This window comes from Bos javanicus, chromosome 3 (assembly GCF_032452875.1).
Source record: "Bos javanicus breed banteng chromosome 3, ARS-OSU_banteng_1.0, whole genome shotgun sequence".
Taxonomy (NCBI): Eukaryota; Metazoa; Chordata; class Mammalia; order Artiodactyla; family Bovidae; genus Bos; species Bos javanicus.
This window is the reverse complement of record NC_083870.1, coordinates 95,393,196-95,420,933: the sequence shown is the minus strand read 5'-3', so window position 1 is coordinate 95,420,933 and position 27,738 is coordinate 95,393,196. Positions and strand designations below refer to the sequence as shown.

General features: G+C 36.1%; 1 protein-coding gene across 3 annotated transcripts in view; it reads left to right on the top strand.

Annotated features, from left to right (window-relative positions):
* Positions 1-500: 500 nt before the first annotated feature.
* C3H1orf185 (chromosome 3 C1orf185 homolog) overlaps positions 501-27,738 on the top strand; it is a 45,070-nt gene continuing 17,832 nt past the window's right edge. Inside the window, exons 1-3 of one of the 3 annotated variants that reach the window (XM_061412018.1) lie at positions 501-614; positions 11,915-12,020; positions 17,249-17,384. In XM_061412018.1, coding sequence (XP_061268002.1) covers positions 518-614; positions 11,915-12,020; positions 17,249-17,384 — 339 coding nt within the window. In that variant the 5' untranslated portion in view covers positions 501-517. Of the gene's footprint in view, positions 615-670; positions 693-11,914; positions 12,021-17,248; positions 17,385-27,738 lie in introns of those variants that run through there. The other 2 variants (XM_061412016.1, XM_061412017.1) reach the window with 2 other exon arrangements.

Sequence of the window (27,738 nt, the reverse complement as noted above, 5' to 3'; positions counted from 1 at the left end):
ATTTTAACTACAATTTCAGTTTCTTGAAAAGATATGTGTCTATCTATGTTATCTGTTTCTTCCTGAGTGAACTTTGAAAACATATCTTTTAAGGAATTTTCTAAGTTGTTAAATTTATTAGTGTAAAATTATTCATATTGCCTTATTATTCTTTTAATAGCTATAGAATCTGTAGTAATGTCACCTCTCTCGTTTCTGATACTGATAATTTGTGTCTTTTTTCTTATTAGTCAGTCTAGCTAGTTTATCAATTATATAGATGTCAAAGAACCAGCTTTTTGTTTCAGTGATTTTCTCTATTGTTTTTGTTCTCTATTCATTGGTTTCCATTTGGTTTTTAAATTTTTTTTTCTGTTTTCTTTGGGATTAATTTACTTATTTTAGTTTTTAAGAGTGTTTCACATTTCCCCCTAATATTAGTTTTTTAGTATTGATTTTCCCCTACATATTGCTTTATTGGCATCCCACAAATCCGGATATGTTGTGTTTCATTTTATTTGGGTTGAGTGCTCTGTAAATGTCAATTAGATCAATGATAACACTTGGTTTCCAAAGTTTCCTCGGGATCATCTCCATCCCAGCCAAGCTTAAAGGAAGAAAGATTATGGAGAAAGGTATGTGGGAGGTTTTTATGACATCACTTTCATTCAAATTCCATTGATTAGAACTCAGTCACATGGCTTCACCTAATGGTATGGGAAGCTGGGACATGTAATCTAGTTTTTACATGGGAAGAAGAAAATACATTTGGACAAACAGCCAGAAATCTCTTTCTGTTTTCTGGAAGAGCTTGTATAAGATAAGAAATATTTGTATCTTGGGTATACAGTAGAAATTATAAAGTTATTGGGGCCTGCTCTTTTCTTTTGGGGAAATTTTGTAACTGCTAATTCAATTTAATGGATACATGTTCATTTAGGTTTTCTATTACTTCTTGAGTCATTATTTGTAAGTCACTTTATAGGTATATATAATTTAGTGTAAGTTTTAGAATGTGCTAGCATAAATTTGTTGAAAGTATTTTATTTTAATCTCTGCTATAACTGTAATTATATTCTTTCTTCATTTTTGAAATTGTTTACTTGTGCCACCTTTTAAAAAATTTAGTTACTAGACATTTCTTAATCTTACTAGTCTTTTCCTAAAATCTTAATTTTTTTCACTAATTTCTGTTCTTTTTTATTTCCTTCCTCTGCATTATTTAGGCTTACTTTTCTGGTCTTTTTCAACTGGTAATTTGAATGCTAAGTTCATTATTTTTTACCTTTTTTTCCTAACATAGCATTTAGGCCCATACATTTTCCTGGAATTGGTCGTCAGCTTTGTTGCTGCAAGCATTTATATTTAAGTTCAATTCAGTCACTCAGTCATGTCGGACTTTGAGACCCCATGGACTGCAGCACACCAGGCTTCCCTGTCCATCACCAACTCCTGGAGCTTACTCAAACTCACGTCCATTGAGTTTGGTGATGCCCTCCAACCATTTCATCCTCTGTCATCCCCTTCTCCTGCCTTCAATATTTCCCAGCATCAGGGTCTTTTCCAGTGGGTTAGTTACTCACATCAGGTAGCCAAAGTATTGGAGCTTCAGCTTTAGCATCAGTCCTTTCAGTGAATATTCAGGACTGTTTGCCTTCAGGATTGACTGGTTGGATCTCCTTGCAGTCCAAAGGACTCTCAAGAGTCTTCTCCAACACCACAATTCAAAAGCATCAATTCTTCGGCACTCAGCTTTCTTTATAGTCCAAATCTCACATCCATACATGACCACAGGAAAAACTATAGCTTGACTAGACAGACCTTTATTGGCAAAGTAATGTCTCTGCTTTTGATTATGCTATCTAGGTTGGTCATAACTTTCCTTCCAAGGAGTAAGCGTCTTTTAATTTCATGGCTGCAGTCTCCATCTGCGGTGATTTTGAAGCCCCCCAAAAATAAAGTCTGTCAGTGTTTACGTTGTTTCCCCATCTATTTGCCATGAAGTGATGAGACCAGTATTTATATATAATGCTTCATTATTGATTAGTCTTATGTATTTCCAAATTTCCATTGATTTCTTCTTTAATGCATAGTTATTTACAGTGTGATTTAAAATTTTCCAAGTATGGGAACTTTTCTTAGAGTATGTGTTAGGTTACTAATATAAAATTAATTGCATAATTGTCAGAGAGTGTGGTATGTGTAATAATGATTCTATAAAACTTGTTGAGTCTTACTTTATGGTCTGGTATACACATGCTGTTTGAGATGTCTTCTTTACTATGTTAGTAATTCCTTGCAACATTATCTTGTTTATTCCTTATTCTAATTCTCTGAGACAGATAATATGACTCCCATTTTTCAAATAATAATGTTAAAATCCAATCAGCATAAATAACTCTTCCGAGTTCACAGATCTAGTTAGTTTCTATTCAGTCAGAGCAGCCAATAACCAAAAAATTGGTGTGATCAGCTTTTTATGCCAGGTGCATATGAGGCTTACTAATAATTTCGTTATAAAATTTTAAACCTCAGGATGAAGATTCATTGTTACTTCAGTGACCTTTTATCCCTCACTTGGTGCCTCAAACAATATCTCACACATACGGGTTTTCAATAGGCATTTGTTGAATTGCAGTAAATCTCAGACTGAAATCTGAAACCCTAAAAGAGTATAATAAAGAGGTAATTTGTGAGTACTCAAAAAATAAAATTGAACATTCAATTCTGGAATCACTGCAAAATATAATTTGAAAATACTCCTGGCACAAAGGTATAGTAATTCTGATTAAAGATATTAGGCATAGATACAGATATGTTACATCTACATCTAATGTCTGTATGTATCTATGCTCTTTATATATCTATATACATAGCCCTATTTAGATATGTGAAAGGATACAGCTAGATCTTTCTCTGGAAGGATAGATGGACTGAGGAAGTTGAGGAAGAGGGACCTGTAAAGGCAATAAAATTATAAACAAAGAAAAGGGAAGAAAACCAAGTGAATTTAGGTTACTTATGCCCAGGTAAGAGAGTGAGAATGGTCAATAGTGACCTTTCAGTTTTGTGTTCATGAAATTATTAATGACCTTGGAAATAGAAAGTAGAAATTCTCATTTTAAGAGTTTTGGCTGAAAATGGTTAAAAAAAAAAAAAAGGATCAATTGTAAGCTATAGCTTAATGTGCATTGAGAGTTTTGTTTACCATAAGATGAAAGAATCATACCCTAGTTTAAGATAATATCTGGAAACTTATCTCTTACTCATTCTGTAAGATTCAGCTCTGGTGTTCCCTTAGAAACTGTTCCAGCACTTGGTCAAACTGCCTCTGTTGTCTTCTTGTCGTTCAGTCACTCAGTCATGTCTGACTCTTTGCTGCCCCATGGACTGCAACACACCGGGCTTCCCTGTCCTTCACCATCTCCCAGAGCTTGCTGAAACTCATGTCCATTGAATTGGTGATACCATCCAACCATCTCGTCTTCTGTTGTCCCCTTCTCCTCCTGCCTTCAGTCTTTCACAACATCAGGGCCTTTTCTAATGAGTGAACTCTTCATATCAGGTGGCCAAAGCATTGGAGTTTCAGTTTCTGTATCAGTCATCCCAATGAATATTCAAGATTGATTTCCTTTAGGATTGACTGGTTTGATCTCCTTGCAGTCTAAGGGATTCCGAAGAGTCTTCTCCAATACCACAATTTGAAAGCATCAATTCTTTGGCACTCAGCCTTCTTTATGGTCTAACTCTCACATCCATACATGACTACTGGAAAAACCATAGCTCTGACTAGACAGGCTTTTGTCGGCAAAGTAATGTCTATGTTTTTTCAATATGCTGTCTAGGATGGTCATAGCTTTTCTTCCAGGGAGCAAGCATCTTTCAGTTTCACGGCTACAGTCACCATCTGCAGTGATTTCGGAGCCCAAGAAAATAAAGTCTGTCACTGTTTACAATGTTTCCCCATTGATTTACCATGAAATGATGGGACCAGATGCCATGATCTTCGTTTTTTGAATGTTGAGTTTTAAGCCAGCTTTTTCACTCTCTTTTTTCACCTTCCTCTTCACTTTCTGCCATAAGGGTGGTGTCATTTGCATATTGGAGGTTACTGATATTTCTCTTGGCAATCTTGATTCCAGCTTGTGCTTCATCCAGCCTTGCGTTTCACATGATATTGTGCTGTCAAGATGTTACTATCATAGCAATTAGAATATTATAATGAATATTCTATTTAAATGTTGTACCCTTCTGATTTTAAAGTCTATGACCATGTGTTACTTATCTTTGAATCGCCAGTTCTTGTCAAGGACTTGAAAATGGAAAGTTTTCAAAGCATGTTTCATGAGACTATGTAACTTTGAAAAATTTTTTCTCTTATCTTTTTATAGATCTTTCTGTATCTGTATTTTGTATTTATTTCTTCCACTATAAAGCCTATAATACCTTTTAATTGCACTTATTCTTTTTCACATATATGACCTTCCTACTAAACAACATACCTAAGGACTTCCCTGGTTGTCCAGTGTTTAAGACTTCATGCTTCCACTTCAGGGTACATGGGTTCAGGCCCTGGTCAGGAAACTAAGATCCTGCATGCTGCTTGGCACAACCAAAATAAGAAAAAAAAATCCCACATACCCATATTACAATTTTTGTACTAGCATCTAGCACAGTGCTTATCATTTATTCATTGAATAGTCAATCATCTATGAGTAACCAGCCATTATTCTAAACTCATAGAATACCAGTGAAAAGGACTTATCTTCAGTTGAAGACAGACATTAGACAGTAAACTAATAAATAAAGAACATTATTTATTATATTATTAAGATGAAGAAACAAGGTGATGTAATAAAGTGACTGTTGAATGTGAGGAGTCATTAGATAGCATACTTAAAGGACAGAGTCAAGAAGTAAAATTATAACCTTTACATATGGTGTTTCTTAAAACTATATATTGACTAACTCTCCAAAGCAAGAGGGGATTTTAAGAATAACAGAATCAAGACTTTTCATTTTACAGATTGTTTTACAGATAAAGTGTGACTTGGAGGTATTAGAAAATATGTAATTTGTCTTTCTGTTGGTAAATTGATTTGGGGAACTTTTATATTCTTTATACCTCATTGGAATTCCTCTTGAGATGTAAATGGCCCACTGACACCAAGGACTAGAATGGTGTTTTACTAATTACAAAAATGATAAAAAGGAAGGCAGAGATCTTCGTAGGAGAAAGCTACTACGTAGATTATAAAACAGTGATAACAATAGAGAAAGTGTTACAAGGAGACTTGTACTATCTAAGTAAAGGAATCAAGAATCTTATATGAAGATTAAAAATTCTGTTCCTGATTTTTCTAAGATACTCATGGTAGAAAATCTAAATGTACAGAAAAGTCTGGAGTAGAAAATTATAACTAAGTCCTTACCACAGAAGTAGCCAATATTAGCCAGTATTGATTATTTTCCATATACGAGTATGTTTCTCCCTTTTTCCTCTCCTTTTTTTTTTTTTACAAAATTGAGGTCATTGTTTATATTTTTTACATTTGAGATAACCAGGAAGGTAAAAAGAAAGGCACAAAGAATAACAAACATTTTCATGTAATTTTCTACTAAATAAAAATGTTTTGGTTATGTAAACTTCAAATTTTTAATCTTTTAAGGAAATCTACAGATAAAGTCTTAAGTTTATATTCAATCCACAGTCCCATTCCTATCATCTCCTCTCCAGATGTAATTAATATGGTGTATTTTAATATTTATATCACACTTTTTTAAAAAGTATTATTGATTTTTTTTAATGTACATAAATGGAATCCATATGATTGTTACAAATGAATATAAATTTATGGAAATTGCCTTATTCACTGAACACTAGGTTTCCCAGTTCTGTTCATGCTGATACATATATATCTAGTTTATTCATAAGTGTTAAGCTTGAGTTTTCACTGAACACACCTATGTAATCAGCACCTAGTTCAAGAAACAGAACGTTAATTACTAGCATTCCTGAACTCCTTCTGATGTCTGTCTTTGCCTCTTTTGCTCAACATTATTTATGAAATTATTCACTTTGTTCTGCATAGTTGTAGTCTACTCTTTCCCACTGGTATATATTTTGTTTCCTTAAATCAATTAAACTTTTAAAATTTATCTGTTAACTATTGATGGGCCTTTGCGTAGTTTCCAGTTTGTGTCTCTGTCAACATACAGACACAAAAGTGATGCTATCAACATTCTAGTATATAATTTTGTGAAAATATATATGTACTTCAGTTTGGTATGTGTCTGAGATTTGCTGCGTCATAGGCTATGTATGCTGCCAAGTCGCTTCAGTCGTGTCCGACTCTGTGCGACCCCATAGACGGAAGCCCACCAGGCTCCCCTGTCCCTGGGATTCTCCAGGCAAGAACACTGGAGTGGGTTGCCATTTCCTCATCCAATGCATGAAAGTGAAAAGTCAAAGTGAAGTCGCTCAGTCATGACCGACTCTTAGGGACCTCATGGACTGCGGCCTATCAGGCTCCTCCGTCCATGGGATTTTCCAGGCAAGAGTACTGGAGTGGGGTGCCATTGCCTTCTCCTAGGGTATGTATATGTTCAGCTTTAATAATAGTGACACGAACACTTTTCCAAAGCATTATATAAAATTATGCTCCCACCAACAGTGAATGAGAATTCAGGTTACTCTGTCTCCTTGACAACATTTGATATTTTCTCTCTTTTTCATTTTAGACATCAAGTTGTCATATTAACTCACTGTGGTTTAATTTGCACTTCTGTGATTAGTAGTGAAGTTTTCATATATTTATTGCTCATTTAGATATTCTCTTTTATTATATACTTCAATATTTAGTATTCATACTTAACTGTTTTTCTAATAAAATCTAAAGATATTCATTGCCTCTGTTAGATAAGGAAGGACCTTAGCAATTTTTTAAATTACTATTGTTCCCTTGCTTATTGATTATATGCCTTTGAGCAAGTTACTTAACCTCATTTTTGCCTCATCTGTTTCCTCATCTCCAAAGTGGGGACACAGAGCTGTTGTGAGAATTAAATGAGTTAATATAAACACTTTGAGTAGTGCCAAATACTGTTACATAGTATTTGCTCTATAAGTAATATGTTGTTATTACTGCTGTTATTCATGAAGGGGGATATATCAAGGGAACAGAATAGAAACTCCAGAAACAGACTGACACTAATATAGCTAATTGATTTTTTCAAGTGTACAACAACAACTCTATGAAGAAAGCGTAGTCTTCAACAAATGGTGTTGAAACCACTGGATATGCATATGCAAAAAAAAAAAAAAGACCTTGATGCCTATCTCACACCTTATGCAAAAATTAATTCAAAATGAATCAGAAATTAAATGTAAAACATAAAACTGAAAATATTTTATAGGAAAACATAGAAGAAAAACTTTGTTACCTGGATTAGATATTGTGTTTTTAGAGAAGGACCCATAGCACAAGTCATAAAAAAAATTGATAAATTGGTTTCACTAAAATTTAAGTTTTGCTTTGTGAAAGACACTATTAAGAGAATTGAAAAGACAGTCCGCAGCTGGGAGAAAATATTTGCAAACCACACATCTGACCAAGAACTTGTATCCAAATTACATAAAGAATTCTAAAAATCTGCCAAGATTTGAACAAACACTTCACTGAAGAAGATATGAATGGCAAATAAGCATGTGGAAGGATGCTCAGCATAACTGACTAAGGAAATGCAAATTAAAACCACAGTAGGATACCACTGTGTATCTATTAGAATGGCTAAATGAAACTGACAATACCAAGTGGTTGCAATGATACAGAGCATGTGAAATTGTTGTATAACACGGTAGGAAAGCAGAGCAGAATGGCCACTTTGGAAAGCAGTTTCGTAGTTTCTTATAAATTTGAATATATACTTGCTACTGAATTCAAAATTTATGTTCAAACAAGCACCTGTATGCAAGTATACAGTATGCCTTATTCCTAACAACCCTGAACTGGAAACAACCAGATGTCTCTCTTCTGGGGAATAAACTGTGGTCCATCTATAAAATGAAATGTTCAGTCGCTGAATCATGTCCAACTCTTTGCGACCCTATGAATTGCAACACACCAGGCCTCCCTGTCCATCACCAACTCCCGGAATTCACTCAAACTCATGTCCATTGAGTCGGAGATGCCATCCAGCCATCTCATCCTCTGTCGTACCCTTCTCCTCCCGCCCCCAATCCCTCTCAGCATCACAGTCTTTTCCAGTGAGTCAACTCTTCGCGTGAGGTGGCCAAAGTACTGGAGTTTCAGCTTTAGCATCATTCCTTCCAAAGAACACCCTGATGGCAGAAAGTGAAGAGGAACTAAAAAGCCTCTTGATGAAAGTGAAAGAGGAGAGTGAAAAAGTTGGCTTAAAGCTCAACATTCAGAAAACTAAGATCATGGCATCTGGTCCCATCACTTCATGGGAAATAGATGGGGAAACAGTGTCAGACTTTATTTTTGGGGGCTCCAAAATCACTGCAGATGCTGATTGCAGCCATGAAATTAAAAGACGCTTACTCCTTGGAAGGAATGTTATGACCAACCTAGATAGCATATTAAAAAGCAGAGACATTATTTTGCCAACAAAGGTCTGTCTAGTCAAGGCTATGGTTTTTCCAGTGGTCACGTATGGATGTGAGAGTTGGACTGTGAAGAAAGCTAAGTGCCGAAGAATTGATGCTTTTGAACTGTGGTGTTGGAGATTCTTGAGAGTCCCTTGGACTGCAAGGACATCCAACCAGTCCATTCTAAAGGAGATCAGTCCTGGGTGTTCTTTGGAAGGAATGATGCTAAAATGGGATGTTAGTCAGAAATAAAAAGAAACTACTGATACATGCAACAACATGGATGAATCTTGAATGCATTGGTGGTAGTATAGTTCCTAGGTCATATTCCTCTCTTGAGAGACCATGGACTGTAGCCCACTAAGCTCCTCTGTGCATAGTATTTTCTAGGCAAAAGCACTGGAGTGGGTTGTCATTTCCCTCTCCAGGGGATCTTCCCCATCCAGGAATCAAACACTGGTCTCCTGGATAGTAGGCAGATTTTTTTTACCGTCTAAGCTACATGGAAGCCCCCCTTGAGTACATTATGCTAAGTTTAAAAAGCTAGACTATTTTAATTTATATGAAATTCTGGAAAAGGCAAAAGTATAACGATAGAGAATAGGGATGGAAAATAATCAGTAGTTGCCAGCAGTTTGTTCTTGACCTCTAAGAGGCTGTTCAAGGAAATATTTTCGGGTGATAGAAGTTTTCTGTAACTGGGTTGTGATGGTGATTAAACACTTTTTATATTTGTCAAAACTTACAGAATTGCATACACACAGTGAATTTTACTATGTGTAAATTGAAAAAAATTTTAGAAGAAACCTTCTTAAGCTGTATCTCTGAATATTGCTTCCCTTCTACTTCTTTATTTTCTCTTTGGGGACCCCTGTTAATTTTTTGTTTTTTATTGAAGGATAATTGCTTTACGAATTTTGCTATTTTCTGTCATATCTCAACATGAATGAGCCATAGGTATACATATATCCCCTCCCTTTTGAAACTCCCTCCCATCTGCCTCCGCATCCCACCATTCTAGGTTGATACAGAGCCCCTGTTTGAGTTTCTTGAGCCATATAGCAAATTCTCATTGGCTATCTATTTTACATATGATAATGTAAGTTTCTATGTTACTCTTTCCAAGTTTTATGCTGTATGTTCTTCATCTTTTCTGTCTCATAATTTATCATATTTTTCACTTTTTTAATGTAATTGGATGGACTCTCAGTATTACCTTTCATTTCATTAATTCTTTGTGTTTAAAGAAGAGTTTATTCCATTTTAAAATGTTTAATTTTATAATTTCCAGGATTCTTCCTTGGTCCTTTTTTGAGTTAGTCATTCACTCTGCCAGAGGACGACTTGGTCTAGTTATTGTCTTATTGATTTTCTTTGCTTCTTCTAGTTAATTCCTCTTCCAGATCTCAGAGCTTAGATGCCTGTGGTTGAAGCTACTAATTATTTCTCTGTATAGCTTTTCTTCTTTTGTCCATAAAAATATTTACCTTATATTTGAGAATAACTGTATCTTTTAAGTTTTTTTTAAATATGGGTTTTATCTACTTGCTTTTATCATTTAATACTGTCTGATATTTCCTTATACCACTATACCTATAATTCTCAACTGAGAGTAACTCTGCCCCTCAGAATACATTTGATAATACCTGGAGATATCTGTGGCACAATGCACACAACAGTCCCTCAGACAAAGTATCTGATCCAAAGTATCTATACTTTTTTCATATATAACACCATCATAATTTAATTGACTCCCTATATGGGTATTGTGGAGAAGGCAATGGCACCCCACTCCAGTACTCTTGCCTGGAAAATCCCATGGACGGAGGAGCCTGGTAGGCTGCAGTCCATGGGGTCGCTAAGAGTCGGGAACAACTGAGCGACTTCACTTTCACTTTTCACTTTCATGCATTGGAGAAGGAAATGGCAACCCACTTCAGTATTCTTGCCTGGAGAGTCCCAGGGACAGAGGAGCCTAGTGGGCTGCCGTCTATGGGGTCACACAAAGTCGGACACGACTTAAGTGACTTAGCATATGGGTATTGGGTTGTTTTTTTTCCCAATATTATATCACTTTGATAAATAGTCTTATGTAACTTTTTTACACCATTAATTAATCCCCAAATGTAGATATTTCTGAATCCAAAGAAAACTAAGGTTTGAGAGGCACTATCCATGAAGTTGAAAATTACTTAGAAAACAAGTCTATCATGTCATTCCCATAGTGGAACTTATAATATACGTTCACACATAAAGATCTTCTATCAGTTTTACTTTTAAACTCCTTCCCCCCACCCCAAATATACTCCTAAGTTGTCTTGCATGCGTGCATGCTCAGTCACTTCAGTCATGTCCAACTCTTTTTGACTGTAGCCTGTGAGGCTCCTCTGTCCATAGGATTCTCCAGGCAATAATATAGGAGTGAGTTGCCATGCCCTCCTTCAGTAAGTTGTCTTAAGGTCCTTCAAATTCTATACAGCCTTCCTTGCTTTATGCTTATGTAGCAGATTTCAGAATCTTAATGAATGCTTTACCAACCTAACTGTAAATATATCATGCTTTCTTTAGTCTTAATTCTTTTTAATACAGACCAGTATTAAAATGTTTGGTAGCAGGGATATGATAATAGATAAGAACAGAGGACTGCCTTTAATTTGCTGCTTGACCTAACTTCATTTGCTTCTCTCACCTGGTCTTCAGTTTTATCATATGTAAAATGAAAGAGTTATATCATCTAATTCCCATAGGCTTTTCCACTTATAAATCAGTGATATGTTATTATTTACATTGCTTTTATTTGCCTTTTGGCTATGACCCTTTACTGGGATAGAGATAAAATGTTTAAAGATTTCTAAGATCTTGAAAAATTCCTCATATTTGGCTTTTACTATCCTTATCTCCCTTCTGGTAGTGATTGATAATAAAAATCTTAAAATGGAAATTGTCTTATGTTGGAGAACTACAAAGAATGGTGCTGGAAAAATAGCATAAAAACTCACAGCTGGATTGGAAAGGGAAAAAACTAGATAAGAAAAAGGGGGTAATAGCTGTATAAAACAGCAACAACAACCTAGGTCTCAAATTTTAGCAGGGTCAAAGAAATGTGCCCTAGGGCCTAATCTTCATTAGCCCCCATGTAATTCTCAAACTCAGGATCTTGAAATTTATTAGAATTACACAGGACCAGAATTCAGGTCCCCCAACCTTCTAGTTAATATCTTAAACACTAACTATGTAATACCATTTGAAATATTATGGCATTTAATTTTACATAGAGAATGAAGATACATGCATGAAATAATCTTTTATAATTTATTTGTATAGGTTTTTTTAACCACTTAACCTATTTTCTGGCTGCTGGTGCTGTTACTTTGGGAATTGGTTTCTTTGCTTTGGCATCAGCCTTGTGGTTCCTGATTTGCAAACGAAGGTAAGATTTATTAGAGCATTTGACTTTTCTCTTTTAAAAATTTGATGAAAGATTTTCTCAAATGATATTAAACTTAAATAACTATAATGGTATTTTATAATTTGACTGGGGAGAAAACTACTTGTTTAAAGTAGCCTGAGCAGAGAAGTCCCAGGAGTATAATAGTCCGAATAGTATAGTAGCAATCTTCATGCATGAAAATTTTAAGGAATAATGAGATGTGTTTTATTCTGTAGAAGACATGGGTTTGAATTATAATAAAAGGCTAGAAAAATTTTTAAACTTTTGATTACTAATTTAGAGATTAAAAAAGCTACTGAAAGAAAAAGACTCTCTTCCTTTAGGAGATAATTTAAGAAAAGAGCTGACAGAATGCTCTGGTATGGTCTAAGTGTAGTCTTTTTCCAGAGATGGAAATAAGAAACTTGATACCTCAGTTCCTTTCACCCCTAAAATTTGGTGTTTTTCATTATTTAATTGGTTCGGTATTTGCTTTGGCTCATGTTAAAAAATGCAATTTAATCTTCCCACACACTCTTCCAATATTTCCTATTTCAGCAAATGAATATATACTGTCTACTCACTTGCATAAGTCAGAAAACCAGAAATTATTCACTAATCCATTCTTTCAAAAAATATTTATTGGGTGCCTGCCATTGTTCAGGGTACTAAAGATACAGTTGTGAACAAGTCAGATAAGGTTCTTATTTCATAGACTTGCACTGCCACTGAGAGGAAACAAATTAACAAAGTGATGGGGAGAATGTCTCTTCCAGTGAGTAATATTTAATCTGAGATTTGGCTTAAAAAAGGAGCCAGACATGTGATAACCCTGTGCAAGAGCTTTTCCATGCTAATGGGATAGTAAGTACTGGGATTTCAAGTGGGAATGATCTTGGTATTGTTCAGTAAACAGAAATTGTGAATAGATCAAGTGAGAGGGAAATAATGATGACATTAAAGAGGTAGATAGGGGTCAAATTACAAGAGTTTGTAGGCAAGAACATGAAATTTAGGTTTTATTATTTCTGCCATCAGAAGGTTTTAAGCAAGAGAATGGCATTACTATCATTATCACAGCTAAAATCAGGTGTCTACTATATACTATTCTAAGTGCTTTATATGTTCTTATCTCATTTAGACTTCATAGCAGCCCCATGAAGTTTCACTAGTATTATCCCCACTTTAAAGACTACAGTGCCACCTATAGATGATTTACATTTTAATAACACTTAAAAATTTGAGATACAGATTTTAACTATATAATAAGGAATTTCAACAAATATATTCCCATGTAATCACAACCCCATTGAAGACACAGAACTTTTCCATCATCCTGTAAGGATCTCTAATCCTCTTTTCCAAGAGTTATTCCCCACTTCCCACCCAGAAGCAGTCATTATTCTGGTTTTTATCACCATAGATAAATTTTACCCATTTTGAACTTTGTATAAATGGACTTTTTACGTTTGTTTTTTTCACTTAGCATAATATTTTTTAGATTCATTTATGTTGTTGAGTTTATCTTTTCATTCTTTTCATTGTATAAATACATCTCAGTTTGCTTTTCCATTTTTCAGTTAATGGACATTTAGGTCATTTCCAATTTGTAGCTCTTAGGAATATGGCTGCTATGAACATTCTTCTATAAATCTTTTTGTACACGTGTTTTTAACTTCTCTTGGGTAAATACCTAAGAGTAGAGTTGCTGGATCATGTGATTAGCTTTATAAGAAACTGCTAACCAGTTCTCCAAGGTGGAATTACACTTCCATTCAGCAAGGTATGAGAGTTTTAATTCATATTTTTAAAAGATTTTTCGTTCATCTCTCTGACTTCTATATTTTAATGGAGTAAGAATAAAATCTGAGAGGCAAGTTAGGAGGCTATTGCACAGTCCAGATTAAGGATGACAGTGTCTTAGACTAATATGGAAACAGAGGATATGAAAAAAAAGGAGTTGGATTTGGGATAATTTTACAGGTAAAGTTAGGAGGTCTTGTTGATGGATTGGATGAGGCAAGGAACAAAAAGTGAAATGGCAGAGGTAATGCTAAAACCTACATTTTTACCATGAGTTAATCATGCCATTTACTGAGATGAAGAGGTAATGAGGGGGACAAATTGAGGGAATGGTGATAAACTAGGAGTTGTATTTCGGATGTAAATTTGAAAGCCTATGAGACATCGAGGTTAAAACGTTAAATAGACAGTTGGATATACATGTATGAACTTCAGGAGAGAAGTCAGGGCTAAAGATTTAGGTTATCAGTGTATGGAGGGTATCTAAAGTCATACAACTGGATGAGACTAACCAGGGAGTGATTTTTGAAAGAGAAGACTGTACGACTGTTCTCTTCAGCTCACCAACATTTAGAAAGCTAGAAAAAGAGGAAAAAGAATCAACAATATCTAAGAAGGAAAAGCAGAACGGTGTGTGGTGTCAAGGGAGTCAAAATTAGAAAATGTTTTAAGAAGGAGGTGATGACCAGTTATGTTAAAGGTACTTAAGAAGTTGAGAAAAATGAGGATAGAGAAATAATTTTTGGATTTAGCAGTATAGAAGTTACTGGTAGCCTTGCATAGTTTTGGTAGAGTGATGGGTTCAGAAACTTACTTTTGAGTAAAACCAGGAGGTGAGAAAATTGAAACAAATGCATACATTCTTTTAAGAAGCATTTTTTTTTTTTTTTTGGCAGTGGTATGTAGAGGAGTTGCTAAAAGGGGCAGAAAGTGGAAGAAAATGTTAGGTCAGGAAGAATTTTTTTTAAACATCTATTTTAAGAAATTATTTATCTTTGGTTGCACAGGGTCCTTGTTGCTGTGCTTGAGCCTTTCTCTAGTTGCCACTCCTGTTGCAGAGCACAGGCTCTAGGCACACATGCTTCAGTAGTTGCAGCGTATGGGCTCTAGAGCCTGGACTCAGTAGCTGCGGTGTGCAGGCTTAGTTGCTCTGCAGCATGTGGAATCTTCCCAGACCAGGGATCGAACCCATGTCCCCTGAATTGGCAGGCAGATTGCTATGCACTGTCCCACCAGAGAAGTCCAAGGAAGGATTGTTTTGTTCTTCCTCGAAACATGGAAGGCATGTATGATATCTCCTCTCTTTCACACCCCTACTAAACTTGAACCATCACCATGTTCTATTTATTTTACCTCATAAATTGCTCAAATCTATCCATTTCTCTCCATTACCTTTGCCACCACCTAATCCCCCACATAGACTCTTGCAGTAGGAGTTATAACTGACCTTTACCTTCACTACTGACATCATTTAATCTCTTCTCCACACTTCAGCCAGATATTTTCCAAATGCAGATCTGATCAAGTCACCCTACTTCCACCCCATTCCCACTGTGAAGGACATCCCAGTGATTTTAGGATAAAGATAAAACAATATGACTTTTAAGGCCCTACATGGTCTCCCCATGCATATTCTCAAATTTCATCTCCCACTTTCCCTCTTGCTTTCTGTACTTCTGCTACACTGTCCTAATGTGGCCACTAGGTCTTCATACTTGATATTCTGACTAGAATGTTCTTACTCCTACATCTCCCCTCCTCCATTCAATCTAATAACCTCTCCCATTTCTTCAGATACCTAATCCAATCATTTCTTCCTCACAAAAGCCTTCCCTGACCTTTCCAATCAGGTTAATTCCCTTTCTTATATACACACAGAGTAGCAGGTCATTTTCCTTGATAATACTTTCCATAGTTGTAAGGTTTTCATTTTCTTGTGTTTGTTTTATTACTATCGGTCTTCATTGCTAGTGTTTAAGCTCCATGAGCACAGTGACAGTTGTATGAGGGTAGTGGCTGTGCTTTTTCTCCCCTGCCACTGTGTATAACACCCAGCATAATGCCTGGCACATAGTAAGTACTCAGTGTATATTTGTTAAGTAAATTGAATTCTATAAGTGAATGGATTTTAATTGTTAATACTGTATTAAGTAACATAATATGATCTCTTGAATTAATTTGGAAAATTTCTAGTACCTCAGAAAAAAGAAATGGAAAAATATTTTTAATTAAATCTAGAATTACTATTATAAACTATAATATATACTTAACTGTCTTCAATCAGCTGGAGTTTTACTTGCTGTTTCATTATTTTAGAAATAATGTGGCTGCATGGATAAAGATCCCAGGTATTCTTCCCTTGTAAGTCATTAGTTTCAATTCAGTTTCCTTCTACTTACTTTTGCCAGTTCAGTTCAGTTCAGTAACTCAGTCGTATCTGACTCTTTGCAACCCCATGAATCACAGCACGCCAGGCCTCCCTGTCCATCACCAACTCCCGGAGTTCACCCAAACTCATGTCCATCGAGTCGGTGATGCCATCCAACCATCTCATCCTCTGTCGTCCCCTTCTCCTCCTGCCCCCAATCCCTCCCAGCATCAGAGTCTTTTCCAATGAGTCAACTCTTCGCATGAGGGGGCCAAAGTATTGGAGTTTCAGCCTCAGCATCAATCCTTCCAATGAACATCCAGGACTGATCTCCTTTAGAATGGACTGGTTGGATCTCCTTGCAGTCCAAGGGACTCTCAAGAGTCTTCAACACCACAGTTCAAAAGCATCAGTTCTTCGGTGCTCAGCTTTCCTCACAGTCCAACTTTCATATCCATACATGACCGCTGGAGAAACCATAGCCTTGACTAGATGGACCTTTGTTAGCAAAGTAATGTCTCTGATTTTTAATATGCTGTCTAGGTTGGTCATAACTTTCCTTCCAAGGAGTAAGCGTCTTTTAATTTCATGGCTGCAATCACCATCTGCAGTGATTTTGGAGCCCAAAAAAATAAAGTCTGACACTGTTTCTACTGTTTCCCCATCTATTGCCGATATTATTAAATATAAAAATGGACAATGAGTTCCATTCATTTAATTTCCTATGCCATTAAAGGCAGATCTATGAAAAGCCTAACTGACATTAAAGTTGATTATCTCACAGCCAGAGAGAGAAGATTATCAAAAACTAATGGTTGATCTTCAAACTGGAAATATTAACTCTGTGAGGAGGTAGCTTAATTTATATTCTATGAAGAAAATAGGTGTTGTGAAATCAGTAACATATGAGAAGAGAATATATAAGTTGATTTGCACTTTTGAAAGTAAATATGTAAAAATATATTCTGATTTTAAACCATTTATGTAGAACTGTTAGAAACAATGATTTTGTTTTATAATACATGTTTAGTAATGTTCTCTATAAAATATTTTTCAGAGAAATATTTCAAGACTCTAAATTTAAAGCAGTTGATGAGAAATGCAGACAAAGACCATCAAAGGCGAAGATTAAATCTCATCCTCAGTGTGTTTTTATTTCTCGTAATTTTCATACTGGAAGATTCCAATCACAGGTAGTGTGCGATATTTTATAGCAATCTTGTCAAATAATTTCTTGTGACACCATGTCATTAGCATTGTTGTCTTTATTTTAATTATCCACTATTGTTTTTAAATTTGAGGGAAAGTAACATGGAGCTAAATTTAAATTACCCAAACTAGTTAGGGTTTACATTATAGGAAATTGAAAGGCTAAGTGAAAATGTCTCCTGTAGTTGTTTCCCTATATCTCTAGCCTGAGAACCTGTATTCCCCATATTGCAGTTGTTATAGGCTTGAAGATAAATGGCGTAAAAAAGCAAAGTGAAATTGCCAAGCCTATGAAAAGAGAGATTTGGAGATAAGAGGATACTCAGATAACCAAACATCTAATTAAACCAACTAATTGAAATTAAATACAGTTTAACAAGAATTTATTAAGGCTTCATTGCATTCTGAGCTCTTGACCCTCCCTATGGTAAGATATGAACCCTACCTTCAAAGTGCTAGTGTAGTACAAGTGGAAAAGAGGGACACATAATTAACTTTCTGTTACATGGTATCAAAATAGTGTTGTATGGACAAACTAAAACAAGGGAGACACCAGTAGAAATTTAAAACTATGATATAGCTAAACAATGTTTTATTAATGTTTTTGGATTCCATGTCTAATATATTCTTTCTTTTTCTGTTATATTTCTGAGCCTCATCCAGATTGGTGCATATACTGATTATTCATTGTTTTTTTTATTATGTGGTGTTCTGTTATATAAATATGTCAAGTTTTATGTTATAAACATTTAATTGTTTTCAGCTAGTTGTTTTTTTTTTTTTTGGAAATTTCCATGGTGAATGTACCTAACATTGGAATCACTGACTCATGGGATTTGTGCATGTTTTATATTATTAGATAAATTCAAGTTATTTTCCAAAGCAGTTCTGTCAACATGTATTCCCCTAAGGCATACAAAATTGCTAGGATTGCTCCATATCAACAAGTACTGATATTTTTACACTTCTAAGTTTTTAACAACCTGATGGATGTGTAATAGTATATCACTATAGCTTTCTCTTAGTAGACTTTATTTTTCCAAGAGGTTTTAGGCTCACAACAAAACTAAGGAGAAAGTATAGCACTCGTATACTCCTTACCCCTACACAAGTACAGCCTCCTCTAATATCAACATTCTGTGCCAGAGTGGTACAGTTGTTACTACTGATGAATCTACATTGAGACATCATCACCCAGAGTCCATTGTCTGTTAGGATTCACTCTTGAATCCTACATTCTATGGGTTTTGACATGTGTATACAGACAGAAACACACACACAGAGACAGACAGAAAAATAGGGACAGACGGAGAGAGATATGTGGGCAACATTATATTAATAGCATCACACACAATAGTTTTACTACTCTAAAGGTCTTGTTCCATGCTTGTTCAAAGGAAGGATCATCCAACCAGCAGTCATTTAGCTGTTTCCATGTTTTTGCCTTTTCTAGAATGTCATATCATTGGAATCATATAGAATGTAGCCTTTTCAGACTTCTTTTTCTTATTAATATACATTTTAAGTGCTCTCTGTCTTTTCAAGACTTGATATCACATTTTTTTTTGGCAGTGACTAATATTCCATTGTATGGATGTGTTGTTGTTCTGTTGGTCAGTGGTGCCCGACTCTTTGCAACTCCATGGACTGTAGCACACCAGGTTTCCCTGTCCTTCATCATCTCCCTAAGTTTGCTCAAACTCATTTCCATTGAGTCAGTGATGTCATCTAACCATTTCATCCTCTGTAATCCCCTTCTCCTCCTGCCTTCAATCTTTCCTGGCATCAGAGTCTTTTCTAGTGAGTTGGCTCTTCACATCAGATGGCCAGAAGTATTGGAGCTTCAGCTTCAGCATCAGTCCTTCAATGAATATTCAAGATTGATTTCCTTTAGGATTGACTGGTTTGATCTCCTTGCACTCCAAGGGACTATCAAGAGTCTTCTCCAACACCACAGTTTGAAAACGTCAATTCTTCGGCGCTCAGCCTTCTTTATGGTCCAACTCTCGCATCCATATATGACTACCAGAAAAACCATAGCTTTGACTATGTGGACCTTTGTCAGCATAGAATGTATGGATCTACCTCAATTTATTTATCCACTCTCTTACTGAAGGATATCTTGGTTGCTTTCAAGTTTTATCAAGTATGAGTAAAGCTGCTGTAAACATTCAGTGTGCAAATTTTTGTGTGGACATATATTTTCAACTTATTTGGGTAACTACTGAGTAACATGATCGCTGGATTAACTGGTAAGAGGTGTTTAATTTTGTGAGAAACTACTGAACTGCCTGACAAAGTGGCTGTACCATTTTGCATACCCACCAGCAATGAATAAGAGTTTCTGTTGCTCCACATCCTCACCAGGACTTAGAGGTGTCAATGTTGTATTTTCACCATTGTAATAGGCATATACATATAGCTGAGCTATTTCAAATCCTAAAAGATGATGCTGTGAAGTGTGGCCCTCAATATGCCAGCAAATTCGGAAAACTCAGCAGTGGCCACAGGACTGGAAAAGGTCAGTTTTCATTCCAATCTCAAAGAAAGTCAATGCCAAAGAATGCTCAAACCACCACACAATTGCATTCATCTCACACACTAGCAAAGTAATGCTCAAAATTTTCCAAGCCAGGCTTCAACACTATGTGAACTATGAACTTCCAGATGTTCAAGCTGGACATTTAGAAAAGGCAGAGGAACCAGAGATCAAATTGCCAACATCTGCTGGATCATCAAAAAAGCAAGAGACTTCCAGGAAAGCATCTATTTCTGCTTTATTGACTATGCCAAAGCCTTTGACTGTGTGGATCACAATAAACTATGGAAAATTCTGAAAGAGATGGGAATACCAGACCACCTGACCTGCCTCTTGAGAAACCTGTATGCTGGTCAGGAAGCAACAGTTAGAACTGGACATGGAACAACAGACTGTTTCCAAATAGGAAAAGGAGTACATCAAGGCTGCATATTGTCACTCTGCTTATTTAACTTATATGCATAATACATCATGAGAAACACTGGGCTGGATGAAGCACAGCTGGAATCAAGATTGCTGGGAGAAATAGCAATAACCTCAGATACACAGATGACACCATCCTTATGGCAGAAAGTGAAAAAGAACTATAGAGCCTCTTGATGAAAGTGAAAGAGAAGAGTGAAAAAGTTGGCTTAAAGCTCAACATTCAGAAAACAAAGATCATGGCATCTGGTCCCATCACGTCATGGGAAATAGATAGGGAAATAGTGGAAACAGGGACAGAGAAACAGGGACAGGAAACAGGGAAACAGAGCCCCTTTATTTTGGGGGATCTAAAATCACTGCTTTGGTGACTACAGCCATGGAATAAAAAGACACTTACTCTTGAAAGGAAAGTTATGACCAAACTAGACAGCATATTAAAAAAGCAGAGACATTACTTTGCCAACAAAAGTCCATCTAGTCAAGGCTATGGTTTTTCCAGTAGTCATGTATGGATGTGAGAGTTGGACTGTGAAGAAAGCTGAGTGCTGAAGAATTGATGCTTTTGAACTGTGGTGTTGGAGAAGACTCTTGAGAGTCACTTGGACTACAGGGAAATCCAACCAGTCCATTCTAAAGATCAGTTCTGGGTGTTCTTTGGAAGGAATGATGCTGAAGCTGAAACTCCAATACTTTGGCCACTTTATGCGAAGAGTTGACTCATTGGAAAAGACTCTGATGCTTGGAAGGATTGGGGGCAGGAGGAGAAGGGTTCGACAGAGGATGAGATGGCTGGATGGCATCACTGACTCGATGGACATGAGTTTGAGTGAACTCCAGGAGTTGGTGATGGACAGGGAGGCCTGGTGTGCTGCAATTCATGGGGTTGCAAAGAGTCGGACATGACTGAGCAACTGAACTGAACTGAATATTCCATTATGTATATGTACCGCAGCTTTCTTAACCATTCATCTGCTAATGGACATCTACGTTACTTTCTTGTCCTGGCTATTGTAAACAGTGCTGCGATGAACATTGTGGTACACATGTCTCTTTCAGTTCTGATTTCCTCGGTGTGTATGCCCAGCAGTGGGATTTCTGGGTCCTATGGCAGTTCTATTTCCAGTTTTTAAGGAATCTCCACACTGTTCTCCATAGTGGCTGTCCTAGTGTGCATTCCCACCAACAGTGTAAGAGGGCTCCCTTTTCTCCACACCCTCTCCAGCATTTATTGTTTGTAGACTTTTTGATAGCAGCCATTCTGACTGGCATGAAATGGTACCTCATTGTGGTTTTGATTTGCAGTTCTCTGATAATGAGTGATACTGAGCATCTTTTCATGTGTTTGTTAGCCATCTGTATGTCTTCTTTGGAGAAATGTCTGTTTAATTCTTTGGCCCATTTTTCAATTCGGTTGTTTATTTTTCTGGAATTGAGCTGCATGAGCTGCTTGTATATTTTTGAGATTATTTGTCAGTTGCTTCATTTGATATTATTGTCTCCCATTGTGAAGGCTGTCTTTTCACCTTGCTTATAGTTTCCTTAGTTGTGCAAAAGCTTTTAAGTTTAATTAGGTCCCATTTTTTTTTGCTTTTATTTCCATTACTCTGGGAGGTGGGTCATAGAGGATCTTGCTGTGATTTATGTCAGAGAGTGTTTTGCCTATGTTTTCCTCTAGGAGTTTTATAGTTTCTGGTCTTATGTTTAGATCTTCGATCCATTTTGAGTTTATTTTTGTGTATGGTGTTAGAAAGTGTTCTAGTTTCATTCTTTTACAAGTGGTTGACCAGTTTTCCCAGCACCACTTGTTAAGAGATTGTCTTTTCTCCACTGTATATTCTTGCCTCCTTTGTCAAAGACAAGGTGTCCATAGGTGCACGGATTTATCTCTGGGCTTTCTAATTTGTTCCATTGATTTATATTTCTGTCTTTGTGCCAGTACCATACTGTCTTGATGACTGTAGCCTTGTAGTATAGTCTGAAGTCAGGCAGATTGATTTCTCCAGTTCCATTCTTCTTTCTAAAGATTGCTTTGGCTATTCCAGATGTTTTTGTATTTCCATACAAATTGTGAAATCATTTGCTTTACTTCTGTGAAAAATACCGTTGGTAGCTTGATAGGGATTGCATTGAATCTATAGATTGCTTTGGGTAGTATACTCATTTTCACTATATTGATTCTTCTGATCCATGAACACGGTATATTTCTCTATCTATTTCTGTCCTCTTTGATTTCTTTCACCAGTGTTTTCTAGTTTTCTATATATAGGTCTTTAGTTTCTTTAGGTAGATATATTCCTAAGTATTTTATTATTTTCATTGCAATGGTGAATGGAATTGTTTCCTTAATTTCTCTTTCTGTTTTCTCATTGTTAGTGTATAGGAATTCAAGGGATTTCTTTGTGTTGGTTTTATATCCTGCAACTTTACTATATGCATTGATTAGCTGTAGTAATTTTCTGGTGGAGTCTTTATGGTTTTCTATGTAGAGGATCATGTCATCTGCAAACAGTGAGAGTTTTACTTCTTCTTTTCCAATCTGAATTCCTTTTATTTCTCCTGCTGCTCTGATTGCTGTGGCCAAAACTTCCAAAACTATGTTGAATAGTAGTGGTGAGAGTGGGCACCCTTGTCTTATTCCTGACTTTAGGGGAAATGCTTTCAATTTTTCACCATTGAGGATAATTTTTGCTGTGGGTTTGTCAGAGATAGCTTTTATTATGTTGAGGTATGGGGTTGCAAAGAGTCAGACACGACTGAGCGACTGAACTGAACTGAACTGATGTTCATTCTATTCCTGCTTTCTGGAGGATTTTTATCATAAATGGATGTTGAATTTTGTCAAAGGCTTTCTCTGCATCTATTGACATAACCATATGGTTTGTATTTTTCAATTTGTTAATGTGGTGTATTACATTGATTGATTTGTGGATATTGAAGAATCCTTGCATCCCTGGGATAAAGTCCACTTGGTCATGATGTATGATTTTTTTAAATATGTTGTTGGATTCTGTTTGCTAGAATTTTGTTGAGGATTTTTGCATCTATGTTCATCAGTGATATTGGCCTGTAGTTTTCTTTTTTTGTGGCATCTTTGTCAGGTTTTGGTATTAGGGTGATGGCCTTGTAGAATGAGTTTGGAAGTTTACCTTCCTCTACAATTTTCTGGAAGAGTTTGAGTAGGATAGGTGTTAGCTCTTCTCTAAATTTTTGGTAGAATTCAGCTGTGAAGCCATCTGGACCTGGGCTTTTGTTTGCTGAAAGATTTCTGATTACAGTTTCAGTTTCCGTGCTTGTGATGGGTCTGTTAAGGTTTTCCATTTCTTCCTGGTTCAGTTTTGGAAAGAGTACTTTTCTATGAATTTGTCTATTTCTTCCAAGTTGTCCTTTTTATTGGCATAGAGTTGCTGATAGTAGTCTCTTATATCCTTTGTATTTCTATGTTGTCTGTTGTGATCTCTCCATTTTCACTTCTAATTTTGTTGATGAGTCTGGCTAATGGTTTGTCAATTTTGTTTATCTTATCAAAGAACCAGCTTTTGGCTTTGTTAATTTTTGCTATGGTCTCTTTTGTTTCTTTTGCATTTGTTTCTGCCCTAATTTTTAAGATTTCTTTCCTTCTACTAAACCTGGGGTTCTTTATTTCTTCCTTTTCAAGTTGCTTTAGGTGTAGAGATAGGTTATTTATTTGACTTTTTTCTTGTTTCTTGAGGTAAGCCTGTATTGCTATGAACCTTCCCCTTATCACTGCTTTTACAGTGTCCCATAGTTTTTGGATTGTTGTGTTTTCATTTTCATTCTTTTCTATGCATATTTGTATTTCTTTTTTGATTTCTTCTGTGATTTGTTGGTTATTCAGCAGTGTGTTGGTCAGCCTCTATATGTTGGAATTTTTAATAGTTTTTCTTCTGTAATTGACATCTAATCTTATTGCATTGTGGTCAGAAAAGATTCTTGGAGTGATTTCATTTTTTTTTTTTCAATTTACCAAGGCTAGATTTATGGCCCAGGATGTGATCTATCCTGGAGAAGGTTCCATGTGCACTTGAGAAAAAGTTGAAGTTCATTGTTTTGATGTGAAATGTCCTATAGATATCAATTAGGTCTAACCGATCCATTGTATCATTTAAAGTTTGTGTTTCCTTGCTAATTTTCTGTTTAATTGATCTATCCAGAGGTGTAAGTGGGGTATTACAGTCTCCTACTATTATTGTATTACTGTTGACTTCCCCTTTCACACTTGTTAGCATTTGCCTTACATATTGCAGTGCTCCTATATTGGGTGCATATATATTAATAATTGTTATATCTTCTTCTTGGATTGATCCTTTGATCATTATGTAGTGTCCTTCTTTGTCTCTTTTTACAGCTTTTATTTCAAAGTCTATTTTATCTGATATGAGTATTGCCACTCCTGTTTTCTTTTGGTCTCCATTTGCATGAAATATCTTTTTCTAGCCCTTCACTTTCAATCTGTATGTGTCCCTTGGTTTGAGGTGGGTCTCTTGTAGACAGCATATATAAGGGTCTCATTTTTGTGTCCATTCAGTGAATCTTTGTCTTTTGGTTGGGGCATTCAACCCATTTACATTTAAGGTAATTATTGATAAGTATGATCTTGTTGCCATTTGCTTTGTTGTCTTGGGTTCGAGTTAATACACCTTTTCTGTGTTTCCTATTTAGAGAAGATCGTTTAGCATTTGCTGAAGAGCTGGTTTGGTGGTGCTGAATTCCCCTCAGTTTTTGCTTGTCTGTAAAGCTTTTGATTTCTCCTTCATATTTGAATGAGATCCTTGCTGGGTACAGTAATCTGGGTTTTAGTTTTTTCTCTTTCACCACTTTAAGTATGTCCTGCCATTCCCTTCTGGCCTGAAGAGTTTCTATTGAAAGATCAGCTGTTATCCTTATGGGAATCCCCTTGTATGTTGTTTGTTCTTTTTCCCTTGCTGCTTTTAATATTTGTATTTGAGCTTCATTAATTTGATTAATATGTTTCTTGGGGTGTTTCACCTTGGGTTTACCCTGTTTGGGACTCTCTGGGTTTCTTGGACTTGGGTGGCTATTTCCTTCCCCATTTTAGGGAAGTTTTCAACTATTATCTCCTCAAGTATTTTCTCATGGCCTTTCTTTTTGTCTTCTTCTTCTGGGACTAATATGATTTGAATGTTGGGGCCTTTGACATTGTCCCAGAGGTCTCTGAGGTTGTCCTCATTTCTTTTCATTCTTTTTTCTTTTTTCCTCTCTGCTTCATTTATTTCCACCATTCTTTCTTCCACCTCACTTATCCTATCTTTTGCCTCAGTTATTCTACTGTTGGTTCCCTCCAGAGTGTTTTTGATCTCATTATTAATGAATAATGTTATTGCATTATTCATTATCTCTTTTTTATTTCTTCTAGGTCTTTGTTAAACATTTCTTTCATCTTCTCAATCCTTGTCTCCAGACTATTTATCTGTAACTCCATTTTGTTTTCAAGATTTTGGATCATTTTTACTATCATTATTCTGAATTCTTTTTCAGGTAGACTCCCTATCTTGTTCTCTTTTGTTTGGTTTGGTGGGCATTTATCATGTTGTTTTACCTGCTGAATATTTATCTGCCCTTTCATCTTGTTTAGATTGCTGTGTTTGGGGTGGCCTTTCTGTAGGCTGGAAGTTTGTGGTTCCTTTTTCTTGTGGAAGTTCGTCCCTGTGGGTGGGGTTAGATGAGTGGCTTGTCAAGGTTTCCTGGTTAGGGCAGTTTGTGTCAGTGTTCTGGTGGGTGGTTCTGGATCTCTCTTCTCTCTGGAGTGCAATGAAGTGTCCAGTAGTGAGTTTTGAGGTGTCTATGAGTTTGGTATGACTTTTGGCCATCTGTATTTTAATGCTTAGGGTTATGTTCCTGCGTTGTTCAAGAATTAGTTCGGTATGTCTTGCTTTGAAACTTGTTGGCTCGTGGGTGGAGCTTGGTTTCAGTGTACGTATGGAGGCTTTTGGATGAGTTCTTGTTGATTAATGTTCCCTGGAGTCAGGAGTTTTCTGGTGTTCTCAAGTTTTGGATTTAAGCCTCCTGCCTCTGGCTTTCAGTCTTATTCTTACAGTGGCCTCAAAACTTCTCCATCCATGCTGCACCAATGATAAAACATCTTTTGAAGACAATGGGCTGCCTTTCTGGGTGACTGGTGTCCTCCACCAGCATTCAGAAGTTGTTTTGTGGAATTTGCTCAGCGTTCAAATGATCTTTCAATGAATTTGGGTGAGAAAGTGGTCTCCCTGTCCTATTTATCTGCCATCTTAGGACAGCCTCCCCACCACTACCCCCCTGACTTCCCACCTTTATGATCTCCACACCAGTTTCCAATCCCGTACTCTTAATTCATCCCTCCTCCCTACCCCCTCAACTTTTCCCCTTTGGTAGCCATAAGTTTGTTTCTATGTCTCTGAGTCTGATTCTGTTTTTGTTTTCACTATTTGATGGTGTGTTTTGATGAACAAAATATACTTTAACTTTTAATGTAAACTAATTTCTCAACCCTTTCCTTTATTACTTATTTCTTTCCCTACTACAGAGTCATAAAGATACTCTTCTGTGTTGTCATCTAAGAGTTTTATACTCTGACTACATAGATCTTTAACCAATCTAGAATTTATTTCTCTGTTTGGTATAAATAGCAACCCAATTTCACTTTTTCTCTTATGTTTGCTCAACTGCCTAGTAGCACTTACCAATATTCTTTTGGGGTTTTGAGGGAAACTGTAGTGCAATTTTAGATCAATTTATAAAATCTTGCACATCTTATACTAGCTTTTTTTAAAGTTCATTTTTCATTGAAGTATAGTTGAATTATAGTGTCATATTTATTACTACTGTACATCAAAGTGACTCAGTTATACATATGTATGTGTGTGTGTGTATATACACATTCTTTTTCATATTCTTTTGCATTATCATTTATCACAGGATACTGAGCATAGTTTCCTGTGCTATACAGTAGGACTTTGCTGTTTACCCATTCTGTATATACCAGTTTGCATCTGCTAATTCTAAACTCCCAGTCCAATCCTTTCCTGGCCTATACTAGTTTTTATTATTGGAAAACATTTTTTATGTTTTTATGATATGGCTTTTTTTTTTTTTTACTTATTGGCTAGAAATATTATATGGTTTTTAAGTAAAGTATTTTGGAATGGTTTTCAATTTATAGGAAAGTGACAGAAGTAATACAGTATAGAATTGTCTTGTACTTTACCTATTTCCCATGATGTTAAAAATATTTTTGCTGTTATATTTTTGTCAAAACTAAGAAACCAGTGTGATGGACATGAGTTTGAGTAGGCTCTGGGAGTTGGTGATGGACAGGGAAGCCTGGTGTGCTGCAGTCCATGGGGTCTCAAAGA